At 35.2% G+C, this 16,089-nt stretch overlaps 1 protein-coding gene across 3 annotated transcripts; it reads left to right on the top strand.

Annotated features, from left to right (window-relative positions):
- The first annotated feature begins 5,865 nt into the window (after positions 1-5,865).
- Positions 5,866-14,293, top strand: slc1a3b (solute carrier family 1 member 3b). 3 transcript variants are annotated; one of them, XM_073874443.1, is made up of 10 exons: positions 5,866-6,020; positions 6,774-7,003; positions 7,749-7,886; positions 9,479-9,683; positions 9,760-9,802; positions 10,702-10,973; positions 11,296-11,535; positions 11,614-11,802; positions 11,889-12,023; positions 12,679-14,293. In XM_073874443.1, the coding sequence occupies exons 2-10, from the start codon at positions 6,823-6,825 to the stop codon at positions 12,887-12,889; spliced, it is 1,614 nt and encodes a 537-aa protein (XP_073730544.1). In that variant the 5' UTR covers positions 5,866-6,020; positions 6,774-6,822; the 3' UTR covers positions 12,890-14,293. The 3 variants fall into 3 exon arrangements, with proteins under 3 accessions (XP_073730544.1, XP_073730542.1, XP_073730543.1); XM_073874441.1 differs by having other exon boundaries at positions 11,296-11,802; XM_073874442.1 differs by having other exon boundaries at positions 5,879-6,020; positions 6,801-7,003; positions 11,296-11,802.
- The last annotated feature ends 1,796 nt before the right edge of the window (positions 14,294-16,089 follow it).

The raw sequence follows: 16,089 nt of genomic DNA, 5'->3' as shown, positions 1-16,089 counted from the left end.
GCACTGATGATAAGATATGTAAGTGAAACATTTATTTAAATTAAAGGGATAGTTCACCCAAAAATAACAATTCTGTCATCATTTACCCACCCTCATGTTCGTTAAAAAGAATTATATGGAAGTAAATGGGGTCCACGAAGAGTTTAGTTACAAACATTTCTCAAAATATCTTCCTTTGTGTTCATCAAAACAAAGAAATCCATACAAGTTTGTAACAACATGAAAGGGAGTCAACGATGACAAAATTTAAAACTTTGGGTGAACTATCCCTTTAATGCATCCCAAACCTGCATTTTTGTCTGGGACGAGGAAAAGACCTCTCCAAGAAACCCCCCCAAGGATAGTTATATTTATTTTCTGTATTACAACACAATGAACATAATAAGGTAAGGAGAAAATATTTTTTAACCTCCTCAAAACTACTAATAAATACGTCAAACAGCAGAATTTAAATTTTTTTTCACTAGAAGCCTCAACCAACTTTCAAGTGGACAGATTGAAAATATTTAAAATAGGAGAAAACTTCTAAATATCAAGATATTTCTTAGTGTTTAATTATTTTTAAAACAAATATATTCCTAGGAATCAAAAAGGTTGAAATCCACTGCTATAAATTAAGTCCGAATGACTGATATTTTTATTCTCTCAAATTTTTTTCTGTTCAAAATCCTGGTCATCATTCCAAGAAAATCTCGCGACAAGGCCAATGTGCTGTGTTACTCCCCCATCAGTTCATGTTTAAGTCTTTTAAAGTTTCTGGCATTCACTTCAAAACTCTCGGCTGGGATCCCTGTTAGTGTGAGCCTCCCTAAACCAAATCCCTTTTTAACTTTAACCATCTGATCCCACGTTGTATCACAGAGAGTGGCATTACCATGACAACACCGAAATTAGAAACCCTCAACGTGTGATACGTTGTCACATTTTCATGAATCTCACACTCACATTCTTCGTTTTGATTCATCTGTGTGTTTTCTGTTACTTTTATTATCAGATGTGGTAACTTGGAGATCATTTATGAAAGAGGATTTACTCGTTTGGATCTCATTACAGCTTAAGTGTGAGCTGAATACTAATGCCGCTCTTCTCTGCATGTTAACAGTGCTCACATATTCAAACTTTTCAGTCTGTATAGACGAATGAGAGTTAGGAAGAGAATAAAGCGTGAGGGTGTTGGGAGGGAAACAGATATAATGTCGTGGGTGAGAACCCTCCGAATTTGGCCCCCTTAAAAAAAGCTTGCTTGTTTTGGCGAATAAACTCAGACCTGAAAATGAAATGTAAATTTGTGGCTTTTTCTTTCGCTTTCATGTCATGGTTTCTTCTGTTGAAGACAATGACATCAGTTCATTGTGAGCCTTTCCAAATCCAAAATGTAGAAAGTTGACAGTTCAAGTTACTTTAAAACTCATTGTGTCAGCTTTACACCCATAAACCCAATGTTTGCTTAATGTTTCATTTACTTCGTTTCAAAATGACTCATCTGCAAAACTATAACTTTGTGGCAAACCGGATAAAAGGTCTCATGGCATCCACTTGTTGGAGAAAGTTTAATGGCGATATATTATTAGCTTTTAAAGGGAAACAGCTACACTCTCAGAATTAAAGATACAAAAGATGTCACTGGGATGGTTGCTTTTGCAAGGTCCTAATATGTATCATTTTGGTACAGATATGTACTTTAAGGTGCCAGTATGTACCTCCAAGGTACCAATGCATTCCTTTGAGGAACCAATATGTATCTGTTAGGTACAAAAGTGCACGTTTTGAAAAAGTACCACCCCAGTGACAACTTTGTTTCATTTTGGTGTTGTATTCTATTTTAATATCAGAATATAAGAAGAAAAAAAATAAATATTTTTTTAATTATCTAAAATTATCTAAAACATTTTTTAATTAATTATAAAAAAGATTTAAACCAAAAGTGATGGAACCTGCTTTAGGCTAAAGAATACAGAAGTTTGTTGCACATAACCTGTATTTAATGCCCTTTCATATGAGAACTATGATATCACAAAACCACAATTGAGTGATTCTCACGAAATCCAGATTTAGAAGGTGTCCAGCATCAGAATTTTTAAAAAGCACTTGAAGACCATTTTTTGCACATATAAGATTAAGGTCGGAACTTCATATAATTATTATTTCTAGAGGATTTAAAAAATATTTCCTATAGAATTATTTACATGTTTAGATGATCAAAAATTATCATTACCGCAACATGATATAACATTAAATATATGCATTTACAAACTCATGTCTCGGTAATGAGAACTAAGAAGTTGTCTATGGTACTATGACAAAAATAATTTCAACTTTTATCTGGAGAGAAAAATTAAGAACTGCTTACCTGGTAGCCATCTTGAGTGTCACAGTCAATTATGTCCCTTCCAACAATTTTTTTGTTTTTGAAAATGTTAGTTCCTTGAGGGCTTAAACAATGATTGAAAATTGTTGCGGATGATGAGAAAATTGGTCTTGGACACATTTATATTCCTTATTATTGTCTCTACATGATCACCAATAGCACATGTTTCTTTTCTGTAAATGTTTATAACATGCACTGAACCTTTCTTTTTTAGATTTTTTTAATTATAAATATTTCCATGTTAAAGAGCCCAAATGCAGTCATGGACACGTTGCGGTAATGAAAAATTTCCCCTTAAATGTGGAAACAAAATTGGTTTGTATGATGTCATTTGAAATCATGTGCAATGAAGAGATATGCTTTTTATTTTGATACTCTTACTTTGCATTTATTTTTTTATTAAAATGTTTCATGACACCTCATAAGTCTATTTTCGCGAGAATCACCCAAATTAATTGTTTCCAACTATAATTATAAAGGTTATTGGCATTATTATAATTCAGTAAAAAATATTCTTCTGCTTCATCAGTCTTATGCCGCAATATGTGTTGTTTCATCATGGCTGATCACGGATCTGCTGTGAGGATGCTGAACCACTCCCAAGCGTGTGAACTTGGAAGTGCCTTTTGTTTTGTCTTTTAATTCAGTTTTCCCAAAAAGCCTTGAGGGAAATCCACAGCATCCTTTCATCCTTTGAATTATATGCTGGTGTGAATCAAGTTATGGGGGAGCGATTGCTCATGGGTCACAATGAGGTCAGACTGAGGTCATGTGAAGTGGGAAATGACCACTCAAGTTCACCATCGCAGGGGACAGAAAGGAAAATGGTTGAAATACATTGTAATCAAAGTTTTTGCCAAACAGTATATTGCAAATACATGATAACCTACCTGGATAACATATAAAAGGGGTTATATAAGTGATTGTTTTTAAAATAAAATGACAAAATCTCGTAATGATCGAGTATTGCATATATTTGCTCTGTAATTAGTTTAGTGTGACTAAACTTTGCCTAAACTTCACTTATTTGTTACCCAAACTTTCAACTCCTATCTCTATTGTTAATTTATGTAAAAAATTGTTGTAATTTAGAAACATTTAACTTTTCCTAGAAATTACAAAAATAATAATATTTGAAAAGTATTTTTGTATTTTGGTAAAATGTATATCCCCAATGTTGTAGATTTACCATAAACCAAATAATAGTGACATTGTGAAGGTGTTTTAATGTAAAATAATTAAAATGAATAATATTTTACAGATTTGTTTACGGATTTTGAATAATAAAAAAATCTATCCTGACTGAAGAAATAGGCTAGATGTTAACATTATGAGGTAATTTTTCAAGCATGTTCTCTCACAGGATTAAACTCTTTAATTGTTTTGCAAAAAAAAAACCCTCATAAATGAGACACAGTGACACACATATGGATTATTCTATTCCTTCCTCCATTTTGATATTTGCATGTTTTTTAGTGAAGTTTTGTTTTGTGAGGGCAAAGAGCCTCATTACACAAAGCGGCATCCCTGTGGATGCGCTGAATGCTTCGTGAATAAGCCGAATCTCTGCTAATGGGTTGAATGGTTGCCGGGTGATGCAGGCAGACACACTGAGTTTGCTCATCACAGTGGGTTTCTAAAAGCCCCTAAAACTTTACAGAGACCCAACAGCCAACTCAGCACTGCTCGAATAAATCTGGCACAGATTATCCCTACATTTAACTAGATATAGAGAACGTTTGTTAAAGGGATAGTTCGCCCAAAAATAAAAATTCTGTCATCATTTTCTCATCCTCTAAACCTGTATGAATTTCTTTTATCTGATAAACACAAAATAAGATATTTTGATAAATGATGTAAGCACACAGCTGATTGTAGCCATTGATTTCCATAGTAGGAAAAATCAAATATTTTGGAAGTATTGGGATAAATGATAAAGAAGATATTTTGATAAATTATGGTAAGCACACAGCTGATGGTATTCCATCGTATTTGTTTTTCCTACTATGGAAGTCAATGGTTACAATCAGCTCAGCTGTGTGCTTATCATTTATCAAAATATCTTCTTTTGTGTTTATCAGATAAAAGAATTTCATACAGATTTAGAACAACACGAGGATGAGAAAATGAGGACAGAATTTTCATTTCTGGGTGCACTGTCCCTTTAAATCCACCGCAACACCCTCAGACCTGGTTGCTCTACATTAAACTTCATCCAAACCTTCAGACTCAACAAGTTCTGGGAACGCAGTGCACTCCCACAACTGCCCTGCTTCCCTAAAATCCACAAGTCTTCAAATGCGCTCCCTCAAAACTGTATGGCTGAAAGCTTCTTTTGTACTTCATGTCTTTTGTCTGATGCAAGGGGAGAGAGCGAAGGGGTGGGGGGGACGCTGCTCTGGAAGTGTTTGGTCCAAATTAGACATTCAAGGCGAGTTCTGTTTATGATTACTCTCACAGAGACCCGGACAAAAGCGGAGACATTCCAAGAGCTCAGTGAAGAAGATGGGATTCAATCTGAGAAAAGACAGAGACCTACATCATAACATCACTCACATGGACTTCTCTGAAGCGCAAGCCTGAAGCAAACGTATCATCTGTACATACACAAACCTTCATATGAATACAACGTGACTTACAGTGCGTTACAAGCTATACATTTTATCAGTACGTGTGTTCTCCTGGGATCAAACCAATGAACTTTTGGGCTGCCAATGCAATGACCGGGTGAGATGCCGAAATTATGAACAATAAAGCAACTTTACTAAAAAAATACAGTTTATACAATTCTTATCATTTATTTCAGTGTAATTTTTTTTAGATATTAACCATGAAAAATAATGAAGGACATGGGATAATACATTGTCCTGCTCAGATGTTGAATGTGCATTATTAGTTTTTTAACAGATATGTAAATTGGATGTAATGGGGTGACGTCACCCATACAGATTCATGTGAGAGTACTTCACACACACTAAATGAGGACGGTTTTGGTTGACGGGTCTGTGAGAGAGGTGAGTGTGTGAAACAACTCTCACCCCGCAGGAAGTTCCACAACCAATGTCATTTAGTTCACAGATCTGCCAAGAGCGAAGGGCCATTGTGCTATGTGCTTGAAAAAAATAACCTTTTAGGATTCACGTCCATGTTGCTCAATTGGTAGAGCATTGCATTGGCAACACCAAGGTCATGGGTTCGATCCCATGGGTCACACATATAAAAACATGTATAGCTTGAATACACTGCTTCTTTGGATAAAAAGCATCTGCCAAATGTAAAATGTGGGTTTAGATTTCTCCTTGAGACATAACTACACTCCACCCCAAAAACCTGGGATATCTTCCCCCACATGGCCCCTAAAAAAATCATTATTTAATGCTTTTAGTTCTCAATATAGCCTTTGAAGGTTTTAAATAATTAATTATATATGTAATATATTTCACGAAAGAAACAAGCATTCTGTCATCCCATCATGTGCCACCACTGGGCCCCATTTGAAGAGTCTTGATTTGAAGTCAGTAAGCTCCTCCCCTTTTAAGGATCCTGAGTATCAGGAGCTTCTTACTGGTGGAAGATGATTAAATTCCCAGCACAGACTGGCTCACACTGATCACTCTGGGCATCTCTCTGCACAGGAGCTTACTGGAAACAGGTAAGAAACTCATCTATTTGCTACTGGTTTTGATGGAGATATTTTTTGATACCACCACAAATTAAGACCCTGTCTGTGAAATCTAGGCTAAAGACTCATGATCTATTAATAAGATTAGGAGAATCAAAGGTTATTCATTGATTTTAATTTCAATCTTTGAGATGGGCTTAGTCAATATTAAAGATATAAAGGTTAATTTTTTTTACATTATGTAGAAAGATTTTGTAGTAAACAGTAAATCACAAAATAATGAGCTGGGTTTTCACAGGCATTGAGGTTCACAATTTATATACATTTATTTAATCAATATTACAGCATTTGTATTTACTAGATCATCATTCACAGGTTCAGCTCCTTAGTCAAGTGAATTATAATATAGCTGTGTGCCAGTGTCAAGATCATAAACTGTAATAAAGTATCTCAGTAAGGTCTTGAATCTTTCCTTGGAGGTCTCCTGGTCTTATCAAGGTCAAATACGCGAAAAGTGTGCTTCATCCTTTTTTTAACTTTTGTTTTTTAATATTTACTACAGTGCTTTGCATAATTACTTGATGTCTAGTCTATATGTTTCATCTTATTCAAAATTGCATTCTTGCTTGGTTTAGTTTCATTTAATTGCAGAGTGAATTCACAAAAATGTGCCATATGTTGACATTGACATAACTGTCAAATAGTGGCCCAATTCTATACATGATTTGGTTTCTAGATCAACGCCTGTGGCTTTATAAAGTTTGTATTGTGTTTTTTTTGTAGGGTCACCTGAAGCTTGTTTGATCCCAGTGTGTAGAGCCACACCACCAACATGACCAAGAGCAGTGGGGAGAAGCAGCGCGCGCGCAGTCGCGTGCAGCAGATCCGCCAGGGAATTCAGGCCAGGTCCCTCAAAGCGAGGAAGACGGTGGAGGACATCTCTAAAGATGACGTCAAGACCTTTCTGAGGAGAAATGCTTTTGTGCTGTTTACTGTTGGAGCCGTGGTTGTTGGTCAGTGAGCTCTGATAGTATATTTGCGGATAACACGTTTCAGTGAAATTTCATCACTGCTGAAAAACAATATTTATAACAACATTATGACCCATCAGCTGTTTACCATTTAAACCATTAGGAAATTCCTTTATGTGGTGTGTTTTGGGCATTATTTCAGTATGATTTAATAGTCTTCTGTTGGTTAATTCCCATTAGCCAGATAACATCCCAACACAGACCATTATTAAAACCAATACAATATGTTATAATTATTAAATCCATTAGAATTTCTGTGATTGTTTTTTGTTATCTGGGATCTATTTGGGAAGTTAAGAATATGATGATAATAATAATAGCAATCGTATTATTAATCATTATTAATTATTATTAGCTTATTATAAATAAAACCATCAATGGAGCACATACACTTACACTTTAACCTGGCGTTGGGTCAAAAAGGGACAAATCCAGCCGATAACATAAATTAAGCCAGAAAATGTTTATATGTGACCCAACTATGTATTGAAATTAACCCAGCATTTTTAGAACGCACCCACCACAGAAAACTTGAGAATAAGATAAAAGTAAAAAATAAGATACACACATATTTAACCCAAAATGTACCATTCATAAGGAAATGTATAAAAATGTACAATCCATCTCCAAACAAATACCACATTGACTCTTATGACTCAAAAAACACATTTTGACTGCTGATGCCATATGCAAAAAGTATATATCTGAGCATCTGCTATGTTTTCAGGCATCACGCTTGGATTTGCTTTGAGGCCGTACAAGATGTCCTACAGAGAAGTGAAGTATTTCTCCTTTCCTGGAGAATTATTGATGCGAATGCTACAGATGCTGGTGCTTCCTCTGTTGGTCTCAAGTTTAATTACAGGCATGATTTCCCGTTGAAATCAGGACTTGAAAATGTGATGATGTTGGTGGACAGCAGTTTTGGAAAACTCAAAGGTATCTCAAAGTATCTCAAAGATGATTGGCCATACAGAAATGACAAAACGTAAAGTTAATAGAATGACAATGACAAATAAATGATAATTTGAAAGAAAATGGAACAGGTGTTACAAGGCACTATTTTCTGGGTTGTAGACAGCGACCTCTTTGTGCTTCTGTTAAAGTCATGAGGTTGTAAAGAAAAGCCCATTCACCCTCCTGCTGCTATACTTCAACATACAAAGAAACATTAGAAATGACAGCAGCTTAACTCAAAGACAAAGAGGTCAATGCAAACTCTAACTGATTAATAGTAATTATAGTTAAAACAGTCATTTATGAGATGTTTCATATGTTGAATTTGATATGTATGGGTGTGAGGACGATACACAACATGAGTCATTTCTTAAATAAGATGAAAGCCCATTGGGATAGTGTTGGCTGTTACCGTGGAGACATATAGAGAGTGACATGACCATCTAAACCCGGGCAGGTGGAGGAATTTCCCAGGGCTGTCAGAGAGAGAGAGAAAGAGAGAGAGGAGCGAATGCCTGTAAGCAAATAGAGGAGTGCGGTCGAGAGAGCCCGAGTAGGAAATTGTGAAGTGAGGGGTTGAACTTTAAAAGATGCTGAAGTTTGGGCCCCTAGGATTAAACAATAGCTGCATTCTCCTTTACTCCAGGAACCAGGACTGCTGAACGGCCCCTGTCTCTTTCAAACTTAATCGTAATTTGTTTTGGCAAGTCAGAGTCTTTTTACTCCTGACGTCTACGAGGAATACAATTAACACTAAGAGACCTTTACAGCCGACATAATAGTCTCTTTGAAGTGAATCACTAAGAAAAGATAAAACGTTTATTATTCGTCACTAAAAAAAATAATGTTCTTGTGCTATTTTGGTATCCATATGCAATTACAGATGGATCATAGATAGACAGAAAAGTCTATTGTGTAAGGAATAATTGACGACCGGCCATTGAATTATAAGAAAATAATGCACACCCAAGGTTACACCGCGGGTGTGCATTATTTTCAAATAATTCAAAGGACCGGAGTCGATTATTCCTCTTATACAATGGTTACCACACTGTAAACTCAAACCATTTAAGTAAACCGATTGCATTAGGCCATTTAAGTTTTAAAACACATACATTTAAGTACTGTGAACTTGAGTCATGTGCAATTATGCACTTATATTTAAGTAGTGTGAACTTAAATATAAGTACATAACTGCATATGACTCAATTTGTTTAAGTTCACAGTACTCAAATGTATGTGTTTTAAAACTAATGCAACCGGTTTACTTAAATGGTTTGAGTTGAGTTAACTTTTTGGTTTGACAGTGCACAAACATTGCTCTGGTGCCTATTTTTAAGACATTTGACAAGTTAGGTGTGCGGTTATCAGAAATTAATGCATACCCACGGGACATTTCTCAGCCAATCAGAATACAGCATTCAACAGACTCGTGGTATAAATAATAATATTGTACAGTTTTAATATTCTAAATGTTAAATGCTAATTCGTTCTGTCCAGGCATGGCAGCATTGGACAGTCGTGCGTCGGGAAAGATGGGCATGCGTGCGGTCATATACTACATGACTACAACTTTCATCGCGGTGTTTATCGGCATCATTATGGTCCTGATCATCCATCCGGGCAAAGGCTCAAAAGCTGAATTCGCCAAACAGCAGAAGATCGCGGAGGTCAGCCCCGCAGATGCCTTCCTAGATCTGATCAGGTAATAGGACAACCTGTCACTCACTTTAAAGTACTCACATAAAACAGTGACGCTAATACAAGCACTCTTGTTGCAGAAACATGTTTCCACCCAATCTGGTTCAGGCCTGCACTCAACAGGTAAAATTCATTTTTTTTTGCATGTAAATACTCATGCACTTTCTTCTTGGTGCATAAAACATCTTTATGCAATTCCTCATAACATTCACATTATTTAAATGACTCTAAACATTTTAGATAGTAACTTAAGTTATAGATGTGAATAATATTACTTGGGTGAAGCTCAAAATGCTGTTCTCCAGACCCTTCACACAAAGGATTTTAGGCTTGATGACAAAAACATTCATCACTCTTGGATCCAAAATGGTTTCTTGAGAGGGCGTGAAATTATAATTGTACTAATATTTGACATTGTTTCATGTTTCCCTCTGTTGCCCCATGCTGGTTAACTAAATGTGTGAGGAACAGGCAGCTATTTTATCATTTATCATTTTAATGAGTCTGAACCGCAGTTGTACTTGGAGCAACTGAGCAGAGCTTTGGCAGGGTTGTGATGGTGCCGCAGTTGGATATAATGAGACAGAAATGGCCACACAAAGATACTGAAGAGTTTGACAGTGGTTTGCCGTCCTTCCGGACAAAATTTGCCAAGATAGCGGTCAATTAAAAAAATTTCAAACACACTGAAAAGTCATTTTATAAATTAGTTATGAATTTAGAAACTTTTATAAGTGTCCCTCTCTATGAAATCCAGGCTAAAGTCATATAATCTAATGATGAGATGTGGACATCAAAGTTTGCTTTCAATTATTGAGTTACATTATGTAGGATGATTTTATATAGAAAAACATTAAATTAAAAAAAAGAGTTTTCACTGAGGCAGGGTTACATACCTATTGCACACTCATGTCTTTTTGATTCTTAAGTTTAGATTATACATTTTGTCAGTGTAAATTAAATTTATAAAGCAAACTGACTACATTGTTGGTATTTTTACATTTTTTCCCTCCTTCTTGTAGTTCAAGACCCAGTACGGCAAGAGGACCATACAAGTAAAGGTGCTAGTTAATGACTCTATATTTAACCTAACTAATGCAACCCAGGAGATCACCAAAGAGGAGGTTATTCCTCTGCCCGGCGCCACCAACGGGGTTAATGCCCTCGGCCTGGTGGTGTTTTCAATGTGCTTCGGTTTCATCATTGGGAACATGAAGGAACAAGGGGAGGCTCTGAGAGACTTCTTTGACTCGCTCAACGAGGCCATCATGCGACTTGTTGCTATTGTTATGTGGTGAGTGATTCCAGGCACACAAATAGCCATTAAAGGGATAGTTTACCCAAAAAAATAAAAGTTTAATCAACCTTATGTTGTTACAAACAAAAAGAATGATATTTGTAATTAAGCAGGAAACAGAAGCACCATTGACTTCCATAGTAGGAAAAAATACTACTATGGAAGTCAATGGTGCTCAAAAACGGTTTTACAGGTTTGTGACAACATGATGGTGAGCACATGATGACATTTTTTTGGGTAAACTATTACGTTAAAGTACCCTGAGGTGGCTTTTTCAGTTTTCTATGAAATTAACATTGAAGTAAATCACCACATTCAGGTATGCACCCATCGGTATCCTCTTTCTGATCGCTGGAAAAATCGTGGAAATGGATGATATCACTGCGATGGGCGGACAGTTGGGCATGTATACGATAACGGTCATAATTGGTCTCATGATACACGGCATAATCGTCCTCCCAACTTTGTACTTCGTCATCACACGAAAGAACCCCGTCATCTTCATCACCGGTTTACTGCAGGCTCTCATCACGGCTCTCGGTACATCATCCAGCTCGGCTCGCAACCTCACGTTTGCAGGAATCAAATTTTATTATCCTTTTACTCAATCCATTTATTTGTTGTTTCTTAGCTCGGCCACTCTCCCGGTCACCTTTAAATGCTTGGAGGAGAATAACAAAGTCGACAAACGTGTGACACGATTCGTGCTTCCTGTCGGGGCTACGATTAACATGGATGGAACAGCGCTGTATGAAGCCCTGGCAGCCATCTTTATCGCTCAGGTTAACAACATGGAAATGAACTTCGGCCAGATCATAACTATTAGGTGAGATTTTTTCCTAATCATCCATTAAAATTATACACTATGCAATGAAAATCTGAATGTTTGAATGTGATTTATTTCTATGATAGCATCACAGCCACTGCTGCAAGCATCGGGGCGGCAGGAATCCCTCAGGCTGGTTTGGTCACCATGGTGATTGTACTGACCTCTGTCGGACTCCCGACTGATGACATCAGCCTCATCATCGCAGTTGATTGGTTCTTGTGAGTGACCCCAAGTATTGAGTTAAATGCGGTTGTGCAGAAAACATTTAGCTTAATAAGATAAAACTAAATTAAGTGCATCTGATTATATTCCATCTTATTTGGGACTGCCTACTTTTTTTCTATGATCAACCCAGGTGACACACTTTGATATACACCCATGAGACTCGCTCCATTTTTTTTGTGAATTTCATGTAATTCAATTGGTATTAACATAGAAACGTAATTAGGTTGGCCAAATTAATCATTCCAAATAGATCCCCTTTTCCACACAGCTAAAGAAGCCTCTTTTAAAACTAGGATGAAACTGAACTAAAAGTTGAAAACTTTTGGCCACTAATCACTGTGGTATACTATAGTGTTTACTGTAGCGAACTGTAGTAAAGTGTAGTATTCTATATAAACTGTAGTAAATACTGTAGTATACTATTACATTTAATATAGCAAAGTTCAAACCAGGAAGTAGTATTTATTAAGAGTTTACTATTTTAAACACTATAGTATACAAAAATATTTTTTTCATGTGGTTGATATTTATTAAGTTTTGATGTTACATAATATATATGACAGAAACCATATACAACACAAAGCAAAATACATAATAAGTGTGCTTTCATCTCATTTAACCTACTTGCCTTTTATGTTGGACACACAGGGATCGACTGCGCACCACGACCAATGTCCTGGGAGACTCCATAGGAGCTGGAATTGTGGAGTTCCTGTCCAAAGATGAGCTTCAGGGTGGCGATGTGGAGTTGGGAAGCTCTGTGCTAGAGGAGAACGAAGTAAAGAAAGCTTATCAGATGATCCCTCATGAGAACGAATATGAGAACGAGAAGCCACCAGACAGTGAAACCAAGATGTAGAGTCCGAATATCGTCCAATATGTCCAACCAAGGATTTGTGTGAGCGTGTGTTTGTGCACCTGCAGTGGCCCCATGAAGTATTAGACATGATTGTAGAATAAAATATAAGACCAAGTGTCAATTATTTTGAAGAAATATAGCACAATATTTTAAACAAAATGTTTGTTGGATTTTAGAAACATACATCTATTTTTCAAAGTTAGGGCAAAAAGTATTTGGACACTTTCTGGTTGTCAATTTTTGTGAAACAAGTGCATATAAATGTGATTTCTTTGTGTAAGGAGAGCTGTATTTGGTTACTTTGTTAGGCAGCTGTTTAAAACTGAAGGGAACTGACTTTATGCATCCAATGAAAATGATATTCAGACAAACTGGTTGAAAGTAATGGTAAGTTATGTATGAAGATATGAAGTTATTTCTGGAAGATAAGGTTTGTGAAAGGTTTAAGACACTGTACCTGTTGACTGTTCATTTCTTCAGATTTGTTTTATATCATGTGTTTCCATTTTGTCCTTTTACAGCAATTCTTCTCTTGGTTATCCCTGATAACTTGATAAGATTGGAGAGTTTTACCCTTACAGAAAATATAATAACACATTTTAAAATGTATTTTATATTAATTTTTCATAATTGTAATTAGTTGAAATGTGACTGTGGGTACAGAGGGCATTTGTGTATGGGTAATAGCAGCAAGTAAAAAAAAGAAAGTGATACACTGGACTGATTTTAAGGAAATTTTTTGATTTTCTCACTGTAAATTATTCATGATCAGCAGAGAGACATGTGTTAGATTTTGTTTATATGACAGTTTTGGCATGGGATAGATCCGAATGCATGATCATCTAAACAATGCGGATAAAATATATCAAACTGTAAATATCAGTTATATTTAGTTTTATAAGCTGCTTTACACATCTTTATATCTTATTAATATTACTTAGTATTTCAGCAGGTAATACAGATGTTTGAGTTTTCTTTGCAGTATTCTCTACACACTTGCATTTATGAGATTTTATTGTTTTCTATTATCCTGCAAGATTTTCTGACCCTTGTGTTGTCATTTGCTAACATGAATAATAAATAAAAACAACTTTTAGCTGCTAGTGGTTGTTAACAAGAATAGGGACTAAATGTTTATGTATTAGGAGCCCTGTGATTTCAATGCCATACATCATTTTAAAAATAAATCTTATATACACAAGCTGGACTCACATTTACTCAACTTAACTGTAATGTGTGGGTTTTTGCCTTTAAAAAAAGCTTAATTTGCTGTATATTTCCTGTGAAGTCCCTCAAAATGAAATGGATTATTAGATATTTTATAGAATATAAGATTGTACAACATAAAATATGAATTGTAATTGTTAAATATAGTTTTGAATAAAATGGCGATGCATCGTGTGAGTCTTTTGTCAGATTGGTTATTGAGTAGATGTCCATTATTATGTTATTTAAGGTAAAAAAGCCAAAATTAAAGTTGAATTGGAATTGAATTTAGTTTATTAGTGCAATTTATAAATGCACTTCATTTAGCTTAATGAAGAATTATTTTTATTCCCGACTGAAAAGACTATCTAAAACCAGCCAACCAGTTTAAGACTGGATTTCCTGGTCTTTTCAGTAGGGTTTAAACAATTTAATTAACTGGGTAGTAAATTACATACTAATTCCTATATATATATATATATAAAAAAAAGAAATTTCAACAAAAAAAATATTTTTTATAGTGGATATTTGCCTCCATCTTGTGGACAATGATTGGTCTTTGTTTAAATGAATATTAAAGCGATTACGTCTCACATTCAGATCTATTTTCTAATAGATGATAGCTCAAACGGTGGCTATGTTATTGTTATTTTTAAAACTGTCAAAATGCAATTAGCAATGCACTAAAGGACAAGGAAGAGGTTTGGTTTAAAGTGAAGAAACCCATGAAACAAGGCACATTTTGATAAGGCACAAATGAGTTTGTCACTGTGGTGGCACTCTACATCTGTGCATCTTTAGTAAAGGAAAAATATTAGTATAAAATAAATGTAAATTTTCACCTTCCACATAAACAATGTCCTTTGCACCAAATGCCATTTGTACCCAAATATACAAATAGCAGAGAAGCATATTTTTCTTGCAATGTAATTAAACAATTATTTTGCCCAAAAGAGCACTACCACAGTCCTTATGAGAATGAACCATTGTTTAACTAAAAAACAAACATAAATTAACATAAATTAATCATCGTTCTGCTACAGTAACCTTAATTAAACCATGGTTTTGCTACAGTAACCATATGGTGTTTGTAGTGATCTTTAATTGCACTTTGGAGGCAAAAAATGCAGACTTTCCTAACTATTAATACACAATGTACACTTTGCACCTTCAATGCATCTTTCACCCCAGTTTTCACAACATTTTATAAAAAGAACCATTTGCACAGGACTCTTACTCTAAATGTATGTTTATTACCTTGAAACCTTTAAATATTTATATTATAGTGCTATCTATCTATCTATCTATCTATCTATCTATCTATCTATCTATCTATCTATCTATCTATCTATCTATCTATCTATCTATCTATCTATCTATCTATCTATCTATCTGTCTGCTATACAAAAACCCTCGAAAGCTTGTGTGGTACGTTTATGCATTACCGTAAGGTGGCGCTCTTTCCCCATTAATAAGATGCGTGTATACCAACATAAACAAATAAACTAATTCAATATTAACAGCAAATAATCTTGTTATTTCTACGTTGGAAAAAATATTGTCTTATTAAATTAACATGTATTGTATATAATTGTATATCGCCAATGTTATGTATAATCTCAATGTTTTAAATTTTAAATAATACAGTTGTTGTGAAAGTTATGCTGTCTGTATCTTACTGATTTTATTTGTTATTTTATGTTATTTAATGTTTAAATATTTAATATATTTTAATAATAGCACTAATGTCACTTGTTCGAAACAATATTTTAAGTCACTGTTTTGTATTGAGATAAGTTACCTTACGAATAAGAGCCATGGCAATAAATCACCGAAATACTTGTAACTTCAAGGAAATGGGTGAGAGGTGGAGAGAGAGAACTGAGGAGAGAGAAAAGGAAAAAAGTGTGAAGTAGTTGATGGATGGAGGAGAGCAGAGGTGATGAGAGGGTACAGCAGAGATGGGAAGCGGAGGATGGGAGAAGGAGGGAAGG

Source organism: Misgurnus anguillicaudatus, chromosome 12, assembly GCF_027580225.2.
Source record: "Misgurnus anguillicaudatus chromosome 12, ASM2758022v2, whole genome shotgun sequence".
Classification (NCBI taxonomy): Eukaryota; Metazoa; Chordata; class Actinopteri; order Cypriniformes; family Cobitidae; genus Misgurnus; species Misgurnus anguillicaudatus.
This window is presented reverse-complemented; position numbering and strand designations above follow the sequence as displayed.

Excerpts from the sequence above, each read along its gene's own strand:
- slc1a3b (XM_073874441.1), top strand. The coding sequence starts at position 6,823 with ATGACCAAGAGCAGTGGGGAGAAGCAGCGCGCGCGCAGTCGCGTGCAG. Across the intron at positions 7,887-9,478 it reads GGTCTCAAGTTTAATTACAG|GCATGGCAGCATTGGACAGT; the intron begins GCATGATTTCCC and ends CGTTCTGTCCAG. Across the intron at positions 11,803-11,888 it reads GGCCAGATCATAACTATTAG|CATCACAGCCACTGCTGCAA; the intron begins GTGAGATTTTTT and ends TTTCTATGATAG.